The sequence below is a fragment of the Pundamilia nyererei genome, unplaced genomic scaffold (genome assembly GCF_000239375.1).
Source record: "Pundamilia nyererei isolate P.nyererei 1_Seehausen unplaced genomic scaffold, PunNye1.0 scaffold00624, whole genome shotgun sequence".
NCBI classification, from domain to species: Eukaryota; Metazoa; Chordata; class Actinopteri; order Cichliformes; family Cichlidae; genus Pundamilia; species Pundamilia nyererei.
The window spans coordinates 19334-32897 of record NW_005188025.1 but is presented as its reverse complement, the minus strand read 5'-3'; the positions used below and the strand labels follow the sequence as shown (position 1 = coordinate 32897).

Sequence of the window (13564 nt, the reverse complement as noted above, 5' to 3'; positions counted from 1 at the left end):
AAGCACTGTCTGTGTACACTGCGGTGAGCAAAGGTATTATTCAGAGATCCTTGCCACTCAAGCAGCAGGGCATCTCCAACATGTCACATACATCCAATCCTGCTTTTCCTACCTCATATAGTGAATTTCAGCACTGTTTTATGATGGGTTATGACCTACTTAGACACTCATATCTGAATAGTATGCAGTCAGGATTGTTCATGTGAGTTTACACAAGTTCCAACATTAATGAAGAGCAGAATCTGAACCTCAACTCTCCACTCTTGCTGGTTCATTTGTTCCATGAGACATTCAGTTAAATCCAACCAAATTCAAAGAGTCTCCCACAGACAGCAATGACCACATCATTCAGCCAGCTGGGAATGCGCAGGCACATTCACAATTTCTACTTCCTTTGACTCACTGGCACCAGCCTGAACTTCGAGCCTGAGCTCTGACAACATTAATCTCTGGTGACTCGGATTTTAACCTCTTGAAACCTGATTCTTTCTGAGACACTGATTATCTCTGTTGACTTAGTATTTATTATTAATTTACTATTTATATTTCAAAATAAAGTTTGATTTGTAAAAGCAGATCCCTGAGTGAGCCCAGTGTAGGAACAGGGCTGTATAAGATCTCTGTTTAAAGCTGGCAGGAGGTAAACAGCCTTGCACAGTGTACTAAAGCCAGCACAGTGTGCAAAGGCAAAGGCCTCTATCCATCTGCAGGAACTGGCCAGAAAGAGCATTTCGCCCTTGGGGGCTGGCTGCCAGATGCCCCACTCCTCCTCTGCCTCCTCCTCCTCCACCATGTCCACTGCAGCAGTGTCCGCTGTACACTCCAGGATCCCTGGGGCTTTAGGGCTCCAATCACAGATGCATGCTCCCCAGCTCTCGCTGCCCTTGCTTGTGCATCAACTTTCCTGCTGCCTCCTTCTCTCTCCCTGTAGATGTGGCTCACAATTGCAAAGGCTTGCACTCCAAAGGGGCCCAGCAATGGCTCCACCCCTTCACTCTTGAGGATTCAGACTGCAGCGATGTTGGAACTCTTGACCATACTCATGGATCCATTTGTTTGCCACTGGAACACAAAGATAGACACAAATCATGTGAAATTATCTTCTACAGAAAAAAAAAACAGTATCATGAAAGTTTTTTTCTTTTTTTTTTGCTGTTGAATATTTTCAACTTGTACTTGGAGTCATTGTACTTGGAAAGTGTAGCCTGGAGGTTAATATCTGGCGATATATATGGCTGCTAAAAACAACACCTTCACTAAATACTTCTGCAGCTGTTTTTCAATGATTAATATCTTTCTGTCAGCTTAACTGAGTCCTGAACACACGTGTGATGGCCTGGTTCCAGGCATCAGCAGATGTTTAGATTCCAAGTGTCTGAACTGCTCTCTGCCACATCTCTAAATGCCTAATGGGGTACAGATGTGCACCAGCATATCAGGAGAGCTGAATGCTGGATAAGCGATGGTGACTGATTTGCTACTTTCCATTTTTACGCTACTTTTTCACAGCCCTGTCACATCATAATGCACCTGGGTCTTACCCCATTTGTCTCCAATAAGTACGGGGCAGCCAGCATGCAGTGTGTCGTCGTTTCCTTCACCATTTCTGTGCAGGTTCCACCAGAAGATAGCAGCTTTCTGTGACATGACAAACAAAACAAATCATTTTGAGTATCTTAAAAAAAGAAGTGTGGTTTAAACTATGGTCAGTAACTATCAGTTATTTTAAGTACTTAATAATAAGTTCTATAGTCTTAATTTTTGGCCTATATAATATTATTAAGTAAACAAGTTTAAAAAGTGGGTATTTTATTGCGTAAGTATTTTATTTTTCCCAAAAAAAAAAAAGCACACTGGATTCTGCTATGTTTGCTGACATGGTCCACTTGTCCCCTTAAACAGGATGTCTGCAAGTCAATACAGTCGCAGGAGGACGATATTACATCCTAGAGGTCAGTAAATGGTTTATTGTGTCTAAAAATGCTTTAAACTGTGCTTGGCATTCACAGTAACCACAGCAAACCAAATTTAAAACCTGTGGTAGATTTGGACTACCATGTTAGACCTTGTCTCTCCACGGCCATAATTAAAACACCAAAGGGGGAAATTTCTTTTCAAAGAGCATTTTTCAAAGACTTCCAGAGAGTTGAAGAATCAATGCCAAGGTGTTGGCATTTGAACACCTTGGCATTGAATATGCTGGCATTGTTTCCTAGTATTTTACTTTTTATGGTGGTGTTTCTTTTAATTTGTCACCAATGTGTATGGCTTCTCTTTCTTACTTTTTTTTTTTTTTTTTTGGTCACTTTATCTTTTTCTGAAGTTTGGACAAGAAATGAGTTCTAAGGTGAAAGGTTAAACCCCAGGAATGGCCTGTTAAACTTTACACTGCAGCTCATTTATCAACCAGAAAAACATACCAAAAAACAAAAGATAAAAAAAAACCTCCACTGACTTTGCAAAGTAAAGTAGTAGTGAAATAAAGTAGTAAATTCATCTCAAGGCTATTGTTTCTGTGATCTGACATTTAGTATTTTGACACCAAACTTATTTAAATGTGTAAAAGGGAAAAATATGAAATAAAAGTAACAGATACTAAGATATTTGCAAGTGTATTTACCTCCACAACAGGAACGCTGAAGTTGGCGTAAATGAACGCTGTGGACCCACCTGCCTCCACGGGGCTGAGCTGTGGAAAAGGACATTCCTTCAGAGCTGTGTCTTGTGTTTACGTGCTCATGTTATGAAAAGCCGCTCTGTCTGCTACAGTGTTTGAAAACTCATTCTTTTTCAATCACCACCCAGTTTTACTTTTATTGTAAGGACAAAGGCACTCAGCAGAAGGACAAATTGGTTACATGAACACAAATAAAAGGTTCAAATAAATGTGTTCTCCCACCAAATATTTCCTGAAGCCACCGCATCAGGACAAATAAGAAGGTGACTGTGAGAGTTTGTTTCAAGTTTGTTGCGTGGCAGAATATCCCTAAAGTGTAAATGTAGTTACTGTTGTCAGTTTCTCAGGCTTGCTGTCCAAGTTGGCCAGGTTCTCCAAATGTGTTTATTTTTAATTTAGACTTTTGGACAGCTGAAAAAGAACTGCCAAAGAACTTTTAGCTACGGGGTCAAATAGGGTCAATAGATGGTTCGACTTTACTCACATATATCATAAATGTAGCCACCCGATTCCCAGTTTTCAACTTGAACACGGGGCTTGAAGGTGACTGTTTTTACAGAAATGCAAACAGACATTATAAAGGCAATTAAAATATCCACGATCACCATGTAAATAAGTGCTAATCAACTAACGCAACAAACTTACAGTAGCATGGTCAAAATGAGGTTCATAATGGCCACCAATCCCATAATTTACCACCTGGAGGTACTCGCCGTATGGATGCTTCACATTCAGACCTGTGAGCAGTGAGATCCTCTGGTCCAACTTCCCAACAATAGACTGTGCTGAGCCCTTCAGCCATGCACTAGCAATAAAAGATATTGATTAATAAAATGATACTGTGACTGAAAAGAAATACCAGCTGCATGTAGTAGTAAACCTGCAGCAGATGTTTTTATTGTTATGGCAGTAGTAGAGTAACAAGAGGTGATGTTTGTACCTCTTACTGATCCGATAGTCTGCTGTTGCTTGTTTCTCTCCAGCTGCCACTACAGACCTTCTCAGCTTGTTAGCAAAGACAGAAAAAAGCATCTTAATTTTGCGAATGTTACAGCAGCCAAACTTTAATGCATCTAAGGATGGGTTTCCATTAATCCTTCTTTCTTTTTAGGGCTTTGGAGGAAAGTGAAGCAGAACCTGAGAAAAAAGCACCGCAAATATATTTGTGTAAACCACAGAGCTTCTCCGGTTTTCATGATTGTTTTCCAATTTTCCAACAGGTATACACAAACATTTCCATGCTGAGAATCAGTAGTGAAATATTCAACTCAATATATACAGTTCAAACAATTAATCACCAAGAAAACCTATTTAAACTGTTTGTTAACAGACCTGTATTCTGGGATCTAGCAACAGCAAGCTGGAAACCATGCTCCATTCCACTCTCTGCTCCAAACTAAGACCAGGGGCCTGTTTTCAATCAGCCCACAAGCTGACATAATGATGAAATAAGTACAGGGGTTTCCATCTGAGCAAGAGATGGAAAACCCACTGAACAATGCCAAAACCTCACAGAAACTATAGGGGCAGCAAATGTGTTATCCCACCAAATATTTCCTGCATCAGAAGACTGAAGAGCTCTCAGGACGATCCACTGCAGTAAAGTTTCACTTTACTCATTGGATATTAAGACTCAGCTATCGTGGACTGAACATTTATCGGCCCCAGCTCTGTTGGTTTATTTGGACAGTTTGAGGAATTCAGCCAAGTTTTTGTAGTAATGTATTCCTCTTTTCCTTAAGCTTTGCTAAACGTTTGGAAGCACGCCAACTCTTCCGCTATATGATCCCTCCAGAATCTTCCCAGTAGGAAGTCTGGCTTAGACGCCAGCAGTCAGAGGCATTTTGTAACACACCTACACACGGTCTAGATTCAAGTCTCGTCTTTGCAAAATTAAAGAATGATCAGCAAAAAGCACTAAAATTAATAGTACTCATTATGACCTACATTTCTATTCACAGCATTTTATATACATCTATATTAAAATATTAGATTCCCTCTACTCATGCATTAATTAAGTGTACCAAATTTTAAAAACTAAATGTATTAACTGTTTATAACAATTCAGCATTTGATGTTTTTCACCATCAAGAAACATGACTTAAAAGTTTACTCTGAATCTTTATCTGTTATCAATAAAAGCTCCAAAGGCCGAAAGATGTGTTTCGTTAAAGAAAAAACTTGTCGAATGATAATGTTTGTTAGTGACACACACATATACATATATATTGATTTGGTCTATTGGAACATCTATTATATGCTTCAGTTTGGCAGTCCCACACCTTAATGTGACTTTGCAAAGGAAAAAAGTGTTCATTTAGTGCTTTTGTTGATTTGACTTCTTGTTGCTAAGTTAACATTTTGCAGATTCATGTTTTGTGAGTCCCATGTGGGAAACCCCCTCCCTTTGTTGACAAGATTCTCCAAAAGTTTGGATTACAAAACCATTCAACAATCTGACGGAATCAACTAAAACACAAGACGTTAAGACACTGTTTGTTTGTTTTTTAATTCCCAAAAATCGAACGTATTGAAGGCACATGGGTTGTTTGACCACATGCGATGAGCACTCACTCCTGGCTGGGCGAGGCTCTTGATGTCTTCAGCCTCTGTGTCAGTAACAAAGTCATGGTAGAGGACCACATACGGCTGCAGGCTCACCACCTCCCGTTTTGCAGGCATCAGTATCAGTGCAGGATTGTTGTTGGTGAAGTAGTCACAGAAGAGTTGGGGATTTGCAAAATGCCTGCGCTGTAAGAAGCAACGACCATATGAAGTCTATTAACAAGATCAAAACATGGATATCCATCTACAGTTACTCATATAATGGATCTTGTCACCACATAAAAGCTTAAAAACAAAGACGACATTTAGAGTTTTTGCGGTGCTTTTTAAAGCCAAGAAAACATTTTACAGACCTAAAAATGTAGAAATTAAATGAAGTTGTTAGAGTATGCTAGGAGCGAAGCTTTATGACTTCAGATCGGCACTTTGGTCAAGACTTACATTTGTAAACGAATTTGATGGATTCATGTGTTTTTGGACAGAAATTAAGGATCCTCAGAGGATCAAATCAAATCAAATCACTGAGATTTTCCTCTGTTAGTACTGGTGGTGTTTTGGGTTTTTTTGTCAGCAGTATCTTAGTGTCAATTTCCATGTTTGTTGTTTTTATTTGATGTGAAGTTTGTGCTTGTGCTTTTATCTTGAAAGAGGCTATGTAAATAAATACGTATTTACTTTTGATGAAATAATTTCATGAGTGTGACAGGCATGTTTCAGGTGAAAAAAGGTGAAAAAATAATTATTTTTATTGGCATACCGATGTGAAGATTTTAAAAAAGGCTCTCCAAAATTGCCTCAACTTTTATCTCACATGACATCTACATACACTGATGTAAATATTTAAATTGTAGTCCATGTAAAAATGAAAAAACAAAACATCCTCTTAAATAAAGTGCATCCTGAAACACTGAACATCCAGTGACATAAAACCCTGTAACTCAAGGCTACATTACTATATATGCATTTAAAAAGTTTGATGTGTTCCTGTCCTGATCTGCTCCTCATTATTGCAATACCTGAGAGCCTCGAGTCCGGCAGAGTCTCTCATAAGTGTCCCTGGTCCTTAAAAAACTGGAGGAGGGTCTCGTCAACCCAGTGCCTCTGGGTGGACCAGCAGCAACCAGGAGCTTCTCGTATTTCTTAACATTCTGCAAAACTCTTCCATTCATTGGATCTGAGAAAGAAAATGTGTAAACAGTCTGAGAGAGGGATGACACAGTTCACTGAGAAAAGGGGTTTTAAGAGCCTTACTGTGATGCAGTAACTCCTGAGATAGACTCAGAGCGTAGGAGACGTTTCCTGTCTGAGACAAGAAAAGGAATTCAGAGAAATCTAAATCATCAATCATGCAAATTTCCTCAGTCTGTCTGTTTACTTACTTTAAAGTGAGAAAAGGCAAGGTGATCCAAAGCATCCTCCAAAGTGCCTTCATTTTCAGGGCTCCACTCCTCTCCTGCTCCCCTGAAAAGGCGCGCAGACTCCTCCAACCACTGCACTGAGTGATAATAGTCTTCTTGTTCATAGGCCACCTGGGTACAATAACACCAAAAAAAACAAGTACTTCACAATTTAAACAGAGTCTGTCTAGAACTGAAGAGCTGAATACTGCATCCATGTCAGCCAGAATTTGTGAGGTTTTGTGGTTGTAGGGATGATTTCAGTAAGGATCACACTAACAACTGTAAGACCAGCCAGAGTCAGAGTCAGCAGCCAGAGTCAGATAGTTTCTCATGATAGTCAGCTGATATATGTTTGTGGCTGGCTGAGCCATTTTAGCCATTTCAGCTTGACTTGAATTCTTTTCTTTTGGATTTACTGGGTTAGGATCTTGTTTCATTTTTTTGCATATCACCGCCATCCTTTTTCTTAGGGTTTACTCTTCTGTGTGTCCTGTGATGCCTTGTACCTCCTCAATTCTTCTATATGTGCTTCTTGTTAATTGCTTTCCTTTGTTCTTGTTCCACACCTTTATGGCTATTTTTGCTTTTGTTGTCTCTCCCTCACCTTCACCCTATTGTCGGCCCATCTGTTCACCCACCTGTGTTTATTCCTTGTGCTCTTCCGCTTTCAGTTTTTGTTTAGTCCCCCCTTTTATCCTGCGTGTATCATGTAGCAGCTTATGTTCTACAGCTGCCATCAAGGCCCAGTTTCAGAAACCTTTCGCAGCACACTGACACCTGGAATCAAATCTCTGATAAACACACACAACCAAAATAAATGAATTCCTTCTTTGTTCTTTCAAAAACTGACTTTGTCTTTTGAATTTCTCTTTTCCTTGGGTCTCATGATTTTAGAGAAGCTCTGCAAAATCTGATAAAGTACTACAAAGTGGTGTCAGCTGAAAGATATAATTGGGAAAAAAAATCTAGGTTGCAGAGTCAATAAAGTAAACCTAACAGACCTCTGCAGCCTGATTCTCATCAGTGCCTGAAGCAAGTAGATAAAAAAATAATCTGGACATTTCTGTAACCGAATATGGGCGGTAGATTTGCATTACATGTAGGCATGTCTTCCACAGAGTGTGTCCCTGCATCACATTTTCATGTATGATGTGGAAATATAAAACTGGATTACAGCATTTTTAGATTTTGAAAGTCACAAACACTAAAGGTCTCCTTTACTTAGGTTCAAAGCAGTTTAGCAGTTGACCTGACTTGATGAAGTAGGTGCTGACTAAAGGGCTGACAGCACCCACACTGAAAGTGGGTTGTAAGAGGCTCCTCCCGTCACAGATTACATCCACAACCACAGCTCCATGTGTGCTATTTAACCCCCACAAACACACACAGAAGCCCACCAACTCATCACACATGCTGAGTTAATCCACCACAGGTTTACACCCACATTTCACTCTTTAATTTAAGATCAGCTATTCTTAACAGAAATAGCCTAAAGAGCAATAAATGTGTAAAAATACTCAGCTGATGAGGTAATGAGCCTGAGGGAAGTGTCAGCTGGCAATTACCTTAAAGGGCCCTAAACCTCTCCCCACTAAAACTGAGACACTCAAATTTGTGTTAAATGTGTCTGGTTTTGAAGATCAGTTTAAAAACTACATGATAGCACATGCATGCAGGAGCTCTGTTATAGAGAAAACCCTAAAACTAAGCATCTCTGCTGACTGACCGCCTCACATAATTTCAGCCCTGGTACAAGTGAAGACAAGCTTCTGCAGCATGACTTAATGTCTTTTCCATACAAGAGTATGTCTCTCCCACACAGTGCCCTACCCTTACACATAACCACTGCATGAAAACAGTGGAATTTATTGTGGGGAAAATCTCCTTTTTTTCCCCTTCTATAGAATATTATATTCATCTGCGCATGAAAAGAATTCCCAGGCACACAATGGAAAGAATCCCAGTTTTCTAGTCTAGGTTCCCACAACAGAACTATTAACAAGTCTGGGATAAAACTGCAGCCCTCTGGAATGGGATGTTAACCAGAGTGAAAACTTTTCAGGACACCAACTTCCAAATACGTTAATTTCCTTCAGTGACTCCTCCTACCTTATGTTACTCTGACAGCTGTTCCAGAAAGAAGACAGATGTGTACTTGCACCACACTTCCTTTGTTGTGCTTTTAAGAAATACAGAGTTGGCACAAATACTGTATACTCTACACTGCTTTCATTTTATGCTTCGTCACATTTTATTTGAAAACATTTATAACACAGCTATATTTTCCTGTTTAAAAGAAAACAATAATCTTGCATTGTTAAAGATTAAAGCGGGTGGTGCAGCCAACACATACAGCTGAAGCTAACAGCTGCCTGTTTAGATGTCATCTCTACTAAATCAAGTCACTGAACCTTCTCTCTCGACTTTGTTTCTGGTATTGATTTTGGAGGATTTTACTGCAGTAATCGGACAAATAATATGGCCTGCTCTGTGGTTAACTGCACTAACAGCCTGCCAAGAGGTTTGTGCACCACTTTTATGGTTTTCTCAGTGTTTGCACTAACTGAAAGTTAAGTGCAATGCCCCTTTACAGTCCACAGATAATTTAACTTCAAATTCATTTGTTCACTTCTGGCTCAAAAACCCCCAATATGGAGATGGTCAAAATGCCAGACTCAAAGCTTTAAACATCAACCCGCCAACCTTTGAATGATGTCATTGTGGCTTTATCCATCTTTTATGTAGGCTTAGGTCGTTATTAGATTCACTGATGAATGGTTTGCCTTTCAGGCAATTTGGTAAAAATTACTTTTTGATCTAAAGTGTAAAACTTAGACAAATAAGACAAAATTGTGAACACGTATTTGTGTAGCAGTAGAAGATTTTCTTTCCCAACACATTAAGCATAGGAGGAGAACATACATGGCATCGCCCATCACATGACCAAACCCTGGGCTGGGAGCCAAATGTAAAAAAAGCTACATAGTAAAACAGCACCATTATTTTTGTTACTTAAATTTTCCAAATATTTCTGTTCTTTTACATGCAGGATTGTGTTTTTTCCAAAGTACATAATTTTTTCAGTACCTTCCCAACCAGAAAGCAGTCATCACCAGAGAGCTGGACAGATACTGCAGGCATGTAGACATCCACAGACTCGCCATTAGTGACTCTCTGGAAACGGCCCCTTACAAGGCTGGAAACTTGCAGAGCATATACATCCTGCAGCCTCATTAGCCCTTTAGCAGCCCCTTGGAGGTCTTCCAGATTGGGGAGATCAGCCTCTTCCTCCTCGTAACTGGACCTGAGGGCTGGACAGCAGAGGGGCAAAAAGGTGAATGGTGAGGGGTTGGGTGGTGACAGTAGAGGGGGGTTGATGCTTAGATATCACCACCAGATGTGTCTTTGAAGAAGGCAGTGGGGCAACCTTGTAGGTTCTCGAGGGCTTCATTGCTGTAGACGACATTCAGCCACTCTGAATGAAGACGTTTGATCAAAGTAAAAGCCACCAGAGGGTTGGCCATTGTGACCGCTGGGCCTTTGTAAAGTTCTGTGTGCAGGTCGGATACTTTGGCATAAAAACTGTGTGAAGATACAGAATTATTAAACAGGGTCTTCAGACTGGAAACAATAAAAACTCAATAATTAAAATGGCATTTTATGCACAAAACATTATTTTCATCAGAAGAAAAATTAGAAGCAATTCTACAAAAAAACAAACAAACAAAACTATAGAGTTATTTGTATAAATTAGCGGGAGGTGACTTCGTTTTGTAACAGTGATCCTGCATACAACATTGTGAAATAAAGCCACGAAAACCTAGTCTATTTTTTCTGCTTTTTAATGACATACATATAAGGTTTATGTAGTTCATTATATGATCATTTCACTATCAAGCCTCACATCTGCAACGCTTGTTCTATTACTATTTACTATGTGTGTGTGTGCAGTGTCTCCCGGGTTAATTACCACCTCTGGAAAACTCGAACAAACCGAGATAACAATACCTATGGGGGTTTCTTTTAATTCTGTGTGATATTTTCCAAGATACACATCGTTTAAATCCTTTACAATCAAATCTGTTTCCAGTGTTTCACCATTACTCACCGTTTGATGTCTTCAAGTCTGTCCAACTCGTGGTCAATGTAAGTTCTCAGGTAATCGATCAGCTTCCGTTCAACTCTGACCGCCTGCTTTACGTTCAGCAGCGATGTATACATTTCCCCTCTAACGACACTCAGGAGGCCCGAGAGAAAGCAAACAAGAACACAAAACTTCATCTCCGAAAGTGAGCTGTCCGCTCTCTTCCTCGGCAGATTCACCAGTTCTAATTGCGTCTCTCAGTTTTGCTGAACAGCACTGCTGAGCTTCAGCATTTGGAGCAGGCTCTCAGCTGATCTGAGATCAGCCTTCGCCCTCTGTTCATCATATCATACGTACAGCCTGGATTCATTCAGAACAATTGTTTGCGCTCATGTACTCACCAACATCATCTGATTTATGGGGTTTCGCGGATGCTGATGAAATGAGTTCAGTTTTTGCAAATAATGCGATGTAATATATTTGCAATATTTTGTTTAGTTTTACTTTGAAGTCAATTTTCTAAAATGTGAAAATCAACGATAAAACATCTGCTCTTCAAAAACTGAGTTTGGAATCACAGCGACATCTGCAGGACAAAGCTCTGCGCAACAACCAAGCTGCAGCAGCGAAGTGCCACAGCAAGGATCCCTAAAAGACGGACAGCGCTTCCTGGTGGTGATTTTTGATCAGTACAGTGGAGGAGGAGGAGGAGGCCAGGAAACTAGCAGTGAGGATGGATTAGATAAGGAAGTGTCAAAAGCGGAAGATGGCATGGAATATAATCTGTGCAATCTAGGCTAAAAAATGATTGATGAGAAGGAACTCAGTGATGAGGAGAATGGCTATGTTTTTTCGTCTTCTAAAGTGAGATTATGTGCCGAAAATATGTATCAAACATGCTAAATTATTATTATTATTTTTATGTTTGACATTGCTGTAAACGATCTATTTAAATATTCAGCCTGCAGTTAAAAATGAGTTAAACCGAACCAGAACAAACTCAAATCTATTTAATTCATTGTAAAGACTATTTTAGTCTTGTGTAAAGATTTTCTTTTATTATTAATATGAAGATATTTTCAGATTGCCATTGAATTGCGATGCCATGTGCAGCAAAAGTAACAAGCAGGAGACAATGACTTATTGTAAAGTAAGGAAGGCTGTAACTGTGATATTAATGATGAAGAGATTCATCTGAAAAAAGGTGTTTTTTTTTTCTCAGATTAAAAATTTGTGGAATTACGTTTTTAAGACTAATCTACAACAAATTTGTTGGGTAACCGAGAAGAAAATCTTTTATCTACTGCTGTAGACTTTCAACAGCTCTATTCTGTGTTCAGTTTTATTAACATCACGTGATAATCATCCTCAAAGAAATGCAGTAAACATCAAAGTCTGATAAGAAACAATATCATTATATGCATTCAAATGTTCTGCATCCAAATACTGTTGCAAGGATTTCTTTATAATACTGACAACATAAGATTTTAAACATGTGATTACTAAATGTCAAACTTATCAATAATGCTTAGATTAAAAGGTCAAAGCATTATGGTTCGCAAATTTCAGATTAAAACGGCAGAAAATGTTCACAAAGTACAGCTTTTTAAAACAGAGTGCAGTTTAAGATGATTTAATGATAATACTAACCAAAGTGTTTAAGAATAAAACTGAGATGATAAAGGCATTTTATCACAATTTTGTAGAATTTCCTTTCAGTATAAAGTGACATCTTTTAATAGTGCAGTTATTTTTTAACAAAAAAGTATTTTCTGAGATTCACTCTAAACTATTGTAGGTTAGAGATGTAATGGAGCTGTCAAACATTTATTAGTGCAAATATCTGACACAAACACATGACCAACATGAGGAGTTTCTTATTAAGATTTTAGACACCATTTATTAGCCTTTTTAAGGAAAAGAAGTCAAATCAATATTTAAATTACCACTGAAATTTTTTTTTTTAATTTACTGTAAATATTTACTGATAATTACAGAGCCCCTATCCTGAGCCAGATTCTTTGATCTGTGCAAAAATATGTGAAGGTAATATGAGGCTTTAAAAACATTAGTCAGACAAATAAACTGGATCTGTTAGATATATTTTTAAATATATTGCCTGTTTGTGTTTCCAGATTGAGCTTTAGAGGAGGAACAGTAATACAAAGAGTTTGTTTTCTCTCCAGTGTAACTTTTTCCACTTACTGTCATTTCATGAAGACTGGTTTTAGGTTATTAGTTTGTTCCACGTGCAGTATAAGAAGGAATCTGTTATTAGCCACTGTGAATGGAAAAAATAATTACAGCGTAAAAAATTGCTCTGTGTTCATTTGGGCAACCGACAGACAGAGATGCAGATACTCTGAACAGGTTTTCTGCAGGAGTCTAAACTGTTTTTTCAAGAAGCAGACAAGCTGTCCTGCTGTTTGCTTCTGAAATGGGGCTTGACTGTGTCTAAGCAGCAGAGGAATGTTTTCCCAATGTAGCCCCTCAGACTGTGATCTCTGAAGCCGTAGATGAGCGGGCTAAGAAAGCGTGGGATTAGGATAAAACAGAAAAAACAGAAATAGGTAACGTCTTCTACTGGCCATTTAGTGTACAGCAATGTGAGACTTTCAGTGATGGGGAGAGTGAAAGCCAACATGCACAGAAGCAGCTGAAAGCCGTGCAGCAGCACAGTGTGCTTGGCTTTATTCACAGATACTCTGTCCTGTCTCAGCTTCCTGGTTTCCAGCAGGATTCTCACATATGTGAAGAAGATGACAACAGCCACAACTGCAAAGAACATCACACTCACAGCAGTTCTGAATAATGCTTGGATTGGAGATGAGTTGATAA

The 13564-nt window shown here is 39.0% G+C and overlaps 1 protein-coding gene across 1 annotated transcript; it reads right to left on the bottom strand.

Moving 5' to 3' along the window:
- Window positions 1–48: 48 nt before the first annotated feature.
- Window positions 49–10975, bottom strand: p4ha3 (prolyl 4-hydroxylase, alpha polypeptide III). Its single transcript, XM_005754676.1, has 13 exons — window positions 10751–10975; window positions 10070–10224; window positions 9730–9953; window positions 6622–6771; window positions 6494–6545; window positions 6259–6416; window positions 5252–5428; window positions 3618–3682; window positions 3323–3482; window positions 3162–3224; window positions 2621–2689; window positions 1542–1638; window positions 49–1062 (listed from the first exon to the last, which is right to left on the bottom strand). The coding sequence occupies exons 1-13, from the start codon at window positions 10921–10923 to the stop codon at window positions 992–994; spliced, it is 1614 nt and encodes a 537-aa protein (XP_005754733.1). The 5' UTR covers window positions 10924–10975; the 3' UTR covers window positions 49–991.
- Between the last annotated feature and the right edge of the window lie 2589 nt (window positions 10976–13564).